Genomic DNA, 11154 nt, shown 5'->3' with positions numbered 1-11154 from the left:
ATAATCTTACTCAGAGATAATTCATATAGCACACAATTCACCCATTTAAAGTATACAATTCAATGGTTTAAAGTAAATTTACAGAGATGTGCAACTATCCATAAACTCAGCTCTAGGACATTTCTATTGCTTTATAAAAACCACATATCCTTTAATTATCACCCTAGTATCACTCATTCATCCAACCTGCTAAGCTCTAAGCAACCACTAATCTACTTTTTGCCTCTGAAAATTTATCTCTTCTGGAAATTCTATGTAAATGCAATCATATAACATGTGATCTTTTGTGTCTGGTTTCTTTTACTTAGCATGTCTCCAGGGTCATATATGTAGCATGCATCAGTGGTGTAGATATACCACATTTTGTTTATCATTCATCAGTTTATGGACATTTGGGTTGATTTTACTTTTTGGCTATTATGATTAATGTTGCTATAAACAATTCTGTACACGTTTTTGTATGGGTGCATGTGTTCTTTCTCTTGTGTATATAGTAAGTGGATTTGCTGTCAATTCTCTATTTGACAATTTGAGAAACTGACAGATTGCTTTCCAAAGTGTTTACTATGGAATGAAATGTTCAAAAACTTTTTACATGTTACTTTTAATTGACTAGGTAATATGTAGACTGAAAAACTCAAGCAGTACCAAAGGCTAAAAAGTTAAAGGAAACTGATCACTACCTCCACACCTTCTCAGGCTGCCTCCCTATGGGTGACCACTGTTGACCATTTTTCTAGTGTCTTTCCAGAAATTTTCTACTGTATGTAAACATTTACAGAAAAATATAATTTCCTCTAATAAAAAGGATCACATTACACAATGTAATGTTCTGCTCTTTTGTTTTCCTTTGACATAACACATTTTGAAGATATTTCTATACCAGCATAGACAAATCTTATTCTTTTTTTTTTTTTAAAAAAGATTTATTTATTTTGTGCATACAGAACTGGGGTACAGGCCAGAGGCACAGGGGCGGCGAGAGGCTTCACCAGAGACAGAGTGGGGAGCAGACCAGGCAGATAGACAAAGTACACTGCTGAGGGGAGCAGCGGGTGGGTCAGGAGAGGTCTACCGCGCCATGTGGTCACCTCCAGGGCAGGTGGGAATTGAACTCATGCAGAAGTGGCTTTAGCTTCTCAGTGCTGTGCTTTAACCTGCTGCGCCACCAGGGAGGGCCGACAAATCTTATTCTTTTCAAAAACTGTATAGCAATTCTTGTATAAATGCATCATTAATTATATAATTGTAAGTCATAGCTTACTCTTTTTGATAGTGTAGTTACTGATGTTATTTTGGGAGTTAGTTTCTGGGTCCTTGGATTCACTCTGGGAAAGTTTTCACTGGAGATCCCCTTTCAGCGGCCATGGTGAGTTCCCAGGTGAGTTTATCCAGGAGACAGAGATGTTAGTTACATTTAAAGAGCAGGTTTCTTAGGGTAAAGGACAGAGGAACAAAGCACACTTGCATAGGCACGAGTGGGTAGGAAGAGCTGCCAGAAAGGGACAGGCTTGCTGAGAGAGGCCTGCATGGTGGCAGGCCGATGGCCTTAGGAGAGTGGCTTCCACCGAAGGAAGTCAGTGTAGAGAATCCCTGGCATGGTACAGGTCACCGGCAGGCAGGAGGCTGCTGCCCTCGAAGGGAGAGAGTGGGCAGAAAGAAGCACCTGCTTAGGCACAGGTGGGCAGGGCTACTGCCTGGAGCCAGTGCAGAGAAGGCACTAATATAGTCCTTTTCTATTTGGGAGGAGCTCACTGCTTTGTGGAGTGGCCTGTTTGCTGCTGATTTTGTATAACTATGTGGAATCCTAAGGGGACCTGAGATTTTACAATGGGCCCAATCTCTGCATCTTTACTTCCAACATTCCCTACCGCAGTCTAATACAGGAGTCTGCTACCTATTTTGGCCTTATGCCTTATGATAAGGCACTAAGGGTCTTGATTTCTATGACTAGGTTAATGGTCATGTTAATCCCTTCTGCCCCCACCTCCTTGAGTGAGTCAGGCTTTAATCTTTTGATGTCATCTTCAGATTTTCTATTCTCTTCATCAGTTCTTAAAAATATTTTAAATATGCTGTGGTGAGCATGGCTTTAAAGACTTTTGTGTGTGCACGTGTAAATAAATTTTCTCCAAAAAATGCTCAACTTACAATCTTATCATCGCTGAGTACCCATCCCCCTGTACCCCGGTCATAGGGTCATTACTGTGTATTGCCATTTTATATTCATCCACCCATCCAGTTTGTCAGTTTGCTAGTCATAAGAAGTCCTTCAACAAGTGTTCTATTCCTCACGTTACCTCTCCATTGGACACAGTAAGGGTCTTATATTTCTTATATTTAATTATTTATTTCTGCAAATGTGACTTGCTGTGGGGGGTGGGGGGGTTCAGTCACCAAAGAGGAGGAGGAGGTGCCACAGCCAGGACAGCTCAACCCAGCAGCTCCTAGAGAGAACTAGGATGCACGATATCCTTCCTGGTTGGACCACCTGGGAGACTCAATGCAGCAGAGGGCGCTCTAGAGCCGTCGACCAGGCCCCGCCCCCAGTGCCGTGCGCCGCGCCCCCATGACGTATTTCCGCGTCATCTGCTGCCGAGGCTTGTTTCTATTGGCTGTTGGCGAAGCAATGGGGGCGGGGCCGAAAGGTGTGTGGAAAACGCTGCCGCCCTCGGTTGGGGGCGGGGCGAGGCTTTCCCTTTCCCCGCCCCTCCCTCTTCCCCGCCCCTCCCCCGCCCCCTAGTCCCTCCCAGGGACCGCTGCGCGTAGCTGCTAGGAGCGCGGCTCCCGCGGCGACTACACTTTCCCGGACAGTAGCTGGATCCGGACTTCGGTGTGCGCGCGGCGGGGCTGCCGTAACCTGAGGGATCAGTTGACTGAGGGAGAGTGGGAGGGAATCCCAGGTGGCCGCGCTGCGCCAGCGGGGAAGCCCTTCGTTTCTCCAATCCCCGGCGAGTGGGGCGGGGGTCCCCTGAGAGCGCCACCGGCCCGTTGCGCAGACGGGACGGGTGGGCGCCCCTTCAGAGGCAGCCCCTGGGCTCTCCGCCCCGACTTGGCCCGGTGCAGCGGGCGCGGGGCAGCGCAGAGAAAGGAAGCTAGAGGGGCCGCCCTCTCCTTGGAGTTGGAAGCGCCTTCTCCGGGTCCAAAATGCCCAAAAAGAAGCCGACGCCCATCCAGCTGAACCCAGCCCCCGACGGCTCTGCGGTTAACGGGACCAGCTCGGCGGAGTAAGTACGGGGTGGGCGGCGAGCGCCCGGGCCGCGCTGGGGAGGCCCCTGCCGGGGCGCAGGAGCAGAGTCGGGTGTGCGCGGCGCGCGGGGCTCGGCTCGGGTTCGTCACGTACGTCTCGGGCTGGCAAAGGCGAGCAACTCCGGTCGCCGAGATATCAGTGACTAAGCACTGATTAGGCTCCTGACTCAGACCAGTGGACCAAGCGAGTTTTAACCCCCGTCTATCCCATTCCCGACCCTTTCAGTCACCCTTGGCCACTGGCCATTCCCTTTTTCCCAAGGATATAAAAACTGGTTTGTCCTCCCCGCCCTCCCCAGCTGTTTTCTAAATGTGATCCTCAGGGATTCTGGCCTATACAGGGAGAAGGGAGCAAACGGAAAAAAAAAAATTCAGACCTCATCTGAGCCTTTGAGACCGACTCGTAGTGGGGAGCATGGAGTTAGAGCCCGCGGGCAGCATCCTCACCTTGGTGCCTGACACCTGTGGGCTAGGACTGCCCCGTTGCGGGCCGCTGCCCAGCCAGCGGGGGCGTGTGTACCCCGACAACCCGGTGACTGTTCCTTTGCCAAATGGGGGACTTCGGTCCTTGTCCTTCCTTCTGAAAACTGTCTTATTTGGAAGGAAGCGGCTGTCCACTTCGTCATCTGACTTCGTCCATTCATTCAAGAATCACTCCTGACTAATTACTCCCTGCCTGTCTTTGACAATGAGTCCTAAAGCTCTCATCTAAGACATGAACTCCAGGCATGGAAACCACACACACAAGGTCCATCCCTACAGCCACCTGTGAGCACAAACCAGCACTAATTCATTAAATAACGATGAGGCTGTTCCACAGGGGTTTCTGAGTTCTCACCACTCTTTCAGGTCCGGGTAAGGACAAGACTATATAGGAGAGGACTGGCTATCCAGAAAAATAAAACCAGAAGAGGCTAGGTTCTTAAGCTTTTACCTGCACACTGGAAACTGGGAAGCTAGCTGATGAAATGAATAAAGTAGACTTGGACCTTTTTCCCTGTGGTGATTTCTGTAACCTTCCTTCCTCTTTCTACATTTAATAGCCCTGGGACCTGTTGGCTTGGTGGCTCTTGTCTGTCTCTAATGATAGAAATACTGATGGTGGAATTGTGGTGTGAGCCCAGACCTGCTCCCATCAACTTTCATACTGCTCCTCTTTGATTTGGAAAGTGCATAGTAGATAGGGTTTTTTGTTTTTGTTTTAAATCATTTGTGATGCCACAGTTGTAATCTTGCAAAGGTGAGGAATTTCACTTCAAAAAAAATACAGGGAGAATGAGCAGAAACTATTCTGGAATTAATAGCAGAATTTGGGAGATTCTAAACAGTGGTTAAGAGGAGTTAGGCTCTGGAATTAGTGTAAACTTGAAGCTTGGCTGTTAGTCATGACTTGTGTCCTGGGACAAGTGTCTTAGTCTCTGTGGTTTGGTTTAGTTTTTTTCATCTGTGAAAATGGGGCTAATAATAGAATCTACTTCGGGAAGTTGTGAAGATTAAATGAGCTAATACATGGTAAGCTTCCTACAAATGTTAGCTTCTGGTGTCTTTTTACTGGTTAAATGCTAAGACTGAAGGAAATGAGAAGGTAAAGGCCTTTGATGGTGGTGAATGTGTGTGTGAAGGTGCCTTTGCTTCTGCATAAATGACTCTCCCTAGGCTAGCTTTCCATGCCGTCTGCATTTACCTCCATGACTCACTGTGTTACAATAGGAGGCATCTTAGTGTAGGCTGCCTGAGACAAACAGGAACTGTTCCCCTACATTTCCTGGCACTAATGGGGGGAAAGCTGTACACATTTTCATCTTTCACCTTTAAGAGTGTTTCTCAAGTACCCACTGTTAGTTTCCTGATTTTTGTGATTAAGGCCTAATTTGGAACATTATCATACAATGTAAAAAAAGAAGAAAAAAATCCATTGAGCATAAATAACTCTTGGAACTGAATTGGTAAGGGTGCTTCTCTATGGCTCCCTAGCACCTTAGTATTTAATTATAAGGTAGCCCTTGCCCTGCTCATTGAATAGAGTCATATGCTACATTACGTTTATGCAAGTTCTGGGAGGTCTTTGAAGATAGATGCAAAATTATTTCTTTTTCAAGTTTTTCAAAAGCATGTGGCCATGCTGCATGGGTACTAAGTGTTAGAATGAGTATTAATTGGAAATAATCTATCATTCCTCTGTTTAAAATGTTTTTATGGTCCCACTGCAGTTAAAGTAGCATTCAAATCCCTTACATCAGGCTGAGATTTCTGAGTGATCTGCCCGCCATAGCCCCCCACCCCCATCTTTTAAACCTCATTTCCTGCTGTTCCTTTCTTCTACCACACTGGTACTCTTTCACTTCCTCCATGACATGGTCTGAACTCACTCCTGGCCCTTGCATATGCTGTTCCCTTATCTGGAATGAATCATCCCTTCCTTTCCCAAGCTAGGAAGGAAGCAATCTTCACCTCTGCTTAAATGTCACTTCCTCAGTTATACTCATAGATCACCCAATCTATAGTAAGCTCCTTTTTCTTGTGTCACTTAATTTTTGAATGACAGTTATTCACTGTCTGTAATTTTTTACTTGAGTGCTTTTAATGTCTGTTTCTGTTTCTCTTGTATACTATAAGCCTAAAATTCACTGTCTTGCAAGTACTACCTGGCACATAATAAGTACACAAATGTTTGTTGAATGAGTCAATTAAGTTTCTAATATTTGCACATTTTATTTAACCTTTTTATACCTTTTAATTTTTCATTTTCTTTTTTTTCCCTTTATTTTTCCTTCCCTGCTAAACCCCCCCCCCCAGGCTATAAATGGGTGTAACTCCACTCATTTGTTTGGATATGTGTATATTGTTGGGAAGTAGATAGACAGTATTGTTCTGTGTATTGCTGAAGGTATTAAATACTGTTGTGTACTCCGCCTTAAAAAGGAGCTCCTGCCATTTGTAGCAACATGAACCTGGAGAACCTTATGCTAAGTGAAATACCCCAGATTCAGATAGAAAAGTACTGCATGATCTCACTTGTGGAATCTAAAAAAGCCCAATCTAAAAGCAATAAAAGGTGATTATCAGAGGTAGGGGGAGAGGGGAATAAGGAGATGTTCGTCAAAAAGTAGAGTTGCAGCTATATGGGATGAATAAGTCTAGACATCTAAAGAACAGCATGCTGACTATAGTTAATAATATTACATTGTATACTGGGAACTTGCTAAAAGTACATTTCCGTGTGCTTACTATACACACGTGAAAGTTAACTATATGAAGAGATGATGATGTTAGTTAGCTTAACTGTTGTATAATCATTGATGTATAGCAAAACATCATATAGTAGACCTTATACTCAAATTTTTTTAAACATTTATTTATTTGTACATACAGGACTGGGGTACAGGCCAGAGGCTCAGGGGTGGCAAGAGGCTTCACCAGAAACAGAGTGGGAAGCAGAACAGGCAGATTGACGAAGTACACTGCAGAGGGGAGCAGCGGGCGGGTCAGGAGAGGTCTGCCACGCCATGTGGTCACCTCCCGGGCAGGCGGGAATCGAACTCATGCGGAAGTGGCTTTAGCTTCTTAGTGCAGTGCTTTAACCCGCTGCGCCACCAGGGAGGGCCTATACTCAATTTTTTTAAAAAAAGATTTATTATTTATTTGGACATACAGAACTGGGGTACAGACCAGAGGTGCAGGGGCAGCGAGAGGCTTCACCAGAGACAGTGTGGGGAGCAGAACAGCAGATCACAAAGCACATTGCTGTGGCGTGCCATGTGGTCACCTCCTGGGGTGGGGATCGAACTCATGCTGAAGTAGCCTAGCTTCTTTGTGTTTTGTCCTGATTTCTGTAATGGGGTGCAAGGAAGAAAGACAGGAGGCAGAAAGGCTGAGCATGTAGAGTTTATTGCTCCTGGGCAACAGCTGAGATTGAGCTCCAAAGGGTGGGGTTGGCTGCTACTATGAGTGCTGTAGGGGAAAGTGTCTCTTATATAGGCTTTAAGTTCAGATTCTAGAAAGGTGATGTGTCACTGTGCACCTGGATGCAAGGCCCAGTTCCTGTCCTTGTGTTATCACTCATGTCTGGTCAAACAGATAGCTGTTGTGTTACTGCCCCTATCTGGTCACATTCAACATTCCCCACTTTTTCTTTTGTTATTAGGAAGTGGGGCATGGTTTCTCCATGGTTACTTCCTGTGTAACTTAGGGACAGTCGTGGATTTCCTGTAAAGGAATATAGGGGAACATGGGGTGTAACAAAAGCTGATTTACTGTGATTTTGGTTAGGGCTTGTACCCATGCCATTAAAAACTGGACCATACATGGGGCCATGGTATAGAAGGCTATGACTAATATCAAGGGGCCTAGTAAAGGGGCTAGCCATGGTGGGAAAGGTTGTTTCAGCCATCCCCAGAAAGCGTCTCTTCTAAGTGCTGGATTCTCTAATGTTCTTGGCCAACTTGCGTAGCTTTGCCACATTTTGTTCCACCTGCCCTGAGCTACCTTTACAGGCTGGGGGAACAAAGATAGGTCAATGTAGTCCAGCCTGATGGGAAGTGTTGGGTACCAGTCCAGTTAATCAGGGGAGCTGGATCCAGAGGTGATATGTCTTGGGAGAAACGAAGTGTTGCAGGTCCGGTGGACGTAAGTGACCATGCATGAGGTGGCCCTGTAGGAGAAACTTGAGAGTTATGAATCCATTCTAATCTTCCCGCCACCTTGACAGCTGATGGTGTGGCTAGGACCACTACATGTGGTCTAAATGGTTCTGGGTGTAGTGATTTGACATGTGCTACCTCCCCTACCTGGAAGCCCCTGCCCCTGCCTTGCATTGTCTGTGGAGTATACTGATCAGCATGTTCTCTAAGCAGTCTGTGCCAGAGCTGTGGGAGAGGAAGTGTGGAGGCAAGAGGTCCCAGATTCATTGGAACAGATTGCAGGAATGGTCTCCCATATATTAATTCAAAGGGGGACAGGGCCGTGCACTTTGGGGGGGGGGTGGCTGTACAGATCCTCATTAGTGCCACTGGAAGGTTGCATGCCCAATCTGTTGGAAGTTCCAGGGCCAGCTTAGTAAGTTGTGTCTTTAAAATCCCATTTATGTGTTCTACTTTGCCAGAGGACTGGGGTCTGTAAGGGACATGTAGTCTCCATACTATGTTTAAGTCTTTAGTCATTTGTTGAGTGATATTAGAGATAAAGGCAGGCCCATTACCTGATTGTAAAGATCTTGGGAGGCCAAATCGAGGAAGAATGTTAAGAGATGATGGCATACTCCTTGACCGTGGGGAAAACCTTTACCCACCCCTCCTTTTTCTCAAAACCTGCTTGTTTGTATGCCTTCTCCTTCCCTGGGGTGTAGTATGGTGTTTTATCTGTGCCTGGAAGTATGAGGAGGACCTTAGGGGTCATTAGGCCTGTGGTAAGGGCTACTTTCCTGGCTGTTTGGTCTGCCATATCATTTCCCTGTGCCCATCGGGCATGTCTGTGACCATGGCCAGGGGTGTGAATAATAGCAACAGATTGTGGCAATTGGAGGGCCTTTAACTGGTGAATGAATGGGTTTATAACTGGGTTACCTTTAGTGGTCAGGAAACCCCGATTCTCCCAGATTTGACCATGGTGGTGGGTAATGGAATATGCGTATTTTGAATCTGTGATGATGTTGACCCATTTGCCCTCAGACAGTTGCAAAGCCCTTGTTAAGGCAATTAATTCAGCCTGCTGGTTTGTCGTTCTGCTTTGTGAGGTGGCGGGACTGGAAGGCCTTGTCTATTGTGGTGACAACATATGAGGCTCGAGGCGGGTCCCCGCAGACTGAGGCCGCTATATACAGGCACCGTGCATCCTCCAGAGGAGAGAACCCGAGGTTAGACCAGGGTCGCTGGGCCTCTCTATCCCCTGAGTACAGGAATGTAAGAGGGGCTCCTGCAGGTTGGCCATTGTTTTTAAAGTTTCTAAGGAGAGCTGAGGGGGAAACCGTCTGCCACCCCCCAGAGTCACCTGAGAGTTTTCTCTAAGTAGGGTGTATTTGGGGCACTGAGTTTTCCAACGTCCTGGTTGGCCACACCGAGGACAGGGCCCCAGGGGAGGACGGTTAAATCCATGGGGACAACGATTCGCCCAGTGGCTGGTATCGCCACATCTAAAGCGCACCCCTCTGTGGAATTTTCTTTGCTTCTGAGAGGCCCTGACCGCAGCCATCACTAGAGCAACCTGCTGCTGAGCCCTTGACTCGTCCCGGGTATTGAAAGCCTTTTACGCTGTGTCTAGTAACTCTTTGATGGGGGTTTGAGGTCTCATTTCTGCCTTGGTAATTTTCCTCCTGTTATCTGGGTGAGATTGTGTGATAAAGTGGGATGCTAATATGGCTTAGCCCACCAGTTGTTCAGGATCAAGGCGGGTGTATTTTCATAGGCAGTGGGTAAGGTCACCTAGGAAGGCCACTGGGTTTTCATCAGCTCCCTGAGAAATTTCCTTGAGTTTGTCATAATTCATGGTTTTTTGAGCTGTGGTGTTAAGGCCTGCTATTAGACAGGCGACATATATGTTTCTTCTAAGTCTACCCAGACTATCTCTTTGGTATTCCCAGTTTGGGACAGCCTCATCCCCTGCCGGATGATCCGGATTAAGGGCATTTTGGCAATCTGCATGTTCTTTGGCTGCCTGAAAAACCCGCACTCTGCCGTCTGAAGGGAGGGTGGCCACTAAGATGACATTAATGTCCTGCCATGTTAGATCAAAGGATTGATGAAGGAAGGTGAATTCCTGTGTGTATTGTATGGGGTCATCTAGAAAAAAGCCGAGCCGTTTTTCTATGTTTGAGAGCTCAGCAGTGGATAAGGCAACTAGACTCTGACTGTGCCTTCCAGTCCCGCCACCTCACAAAGCAGAAGGATCAGTGGAGGGTTATGTGATTGGGTTCAACCCCCCAAAGGAGGGTCATCTTTCCCATATGGGGTGTCAGGCCGTTCACTACTATCCTCTTTGAGTTTTGGGCTCTTCTTGTCTGAGTAGGATATGGCAGGGTAAAGTCAGGTACCAGAGCGGAAGGGAAAGGATAGTCTCCTTCCTCATCCATAGGAAAGGGAGGAATTGGTTTTGGACACTGGGGATGGGGGTGACCTGGAGTGCCTGTTCTTGCCACTAGTGTATAGGAGGGACTACAAAGTTTAAGAAGCGAGGGGCAGGAGCGGACATGAAAGAAAACCTATAGATAAGGTGCCTCAAACCACTTGCCAGTGCGGTATAAAAACATGTCTAGATGCCTAGGGACTGAGTAATCAAGTGTTCCTCCTTCTGGCCACCAGTGATCATTATCTAACTTGTACTGGGGCCATACCACATTGCAGAAACGGACAAGTTTTTTTTTTCTTGAGGCCATCCTGTTTAAGGCCCAAAGTATCCCAATGATGAAGGGGGTTTAAGTCACCTGCCTTGGCTGAATAATTACCCATTAGGTGTGGAGGGAGAGAAAAGAAAAGAGAGAGAGGAAAAAAAAAAAACGGCTGAAGAGCCAAGTGTGTCCTAGAAAGGACAAATACTCCAAGCTACGCCCTGGGAGGGACAAATAAGACAAACGCCCTGGGAGGGAGAGACAGTGCTCTGGGAGGGACAAGTACGCTCCAGGACCACACTGAGAGAAAGAAAAAAAAGGTGGGGGGAAGTAAAAAGGTGTTCTTGAGCCAGAATCGGGGTGGCTTACCCTAACCTCGTTCCTGTGATGTAATCACGTGGTATCTTCGACACCGCAGAGGTGATGCCAAGGGGAGCAAGACACCAAGACCAACAGAAAGGTTGTGGCAAAGAGGGAGGCCAGAAGGCCTTGGGGATCAGGGTACACTCAAGTTGACTGTTCCCACCTGACTCCCCGCGGAATCTAAAGAGACCCTTTGCATAGGAGCGCGTGTATAAGCCCCGCGC

General features: G+C 46.9%; 1 protein-coding gene across 1 annotated transcript in view; it reads left to right on the top strand.

Annotated features, from left to right (window-relative positions):
• The first annotated feature begins 2741 nt into the window (after nt 1–2741).
• The window catches only part of MAP2K1 (mitogen-activated protein kinase kinase 1), an 80544-nt gene continuing 72131 nt past the window's right edge, over nt 2742–11154 (top strand). The window contains exon 1 of the mRNA XM_004687652.1: nt 2742–3227. Within this exon, the coding sequence (XP_004687709.1) occupies nt 3148–3227 (80 nt within the window). The 5' untranslated portion in view covers nt 2742–3147. The remainder of the gene's footprint in view (nt 3228–11154) is intronic.

The sequence above is a fragment of the Condylura cristata genome, unplaced genomic scaffold (assembly GCF_000260355.1).
Source record: "Condylura cristata isolate star-nosed mole 26May11 unplaced genomic scaffold, ConCri1.0 scaffold00023, whole genome shotgun sequence".
Classification (NCBI taxonomy): domain Eukaryota; kingdom Metazoa; phylum Chordata; class Mammalia; order Eulipotyphla; family Talpidae; genus Condylura; species Condylura cristata.
Note: the sequence above shows the minus strand (reverse complement) of the source record. Positions and strands in the feature narration are given on the sequence as shown.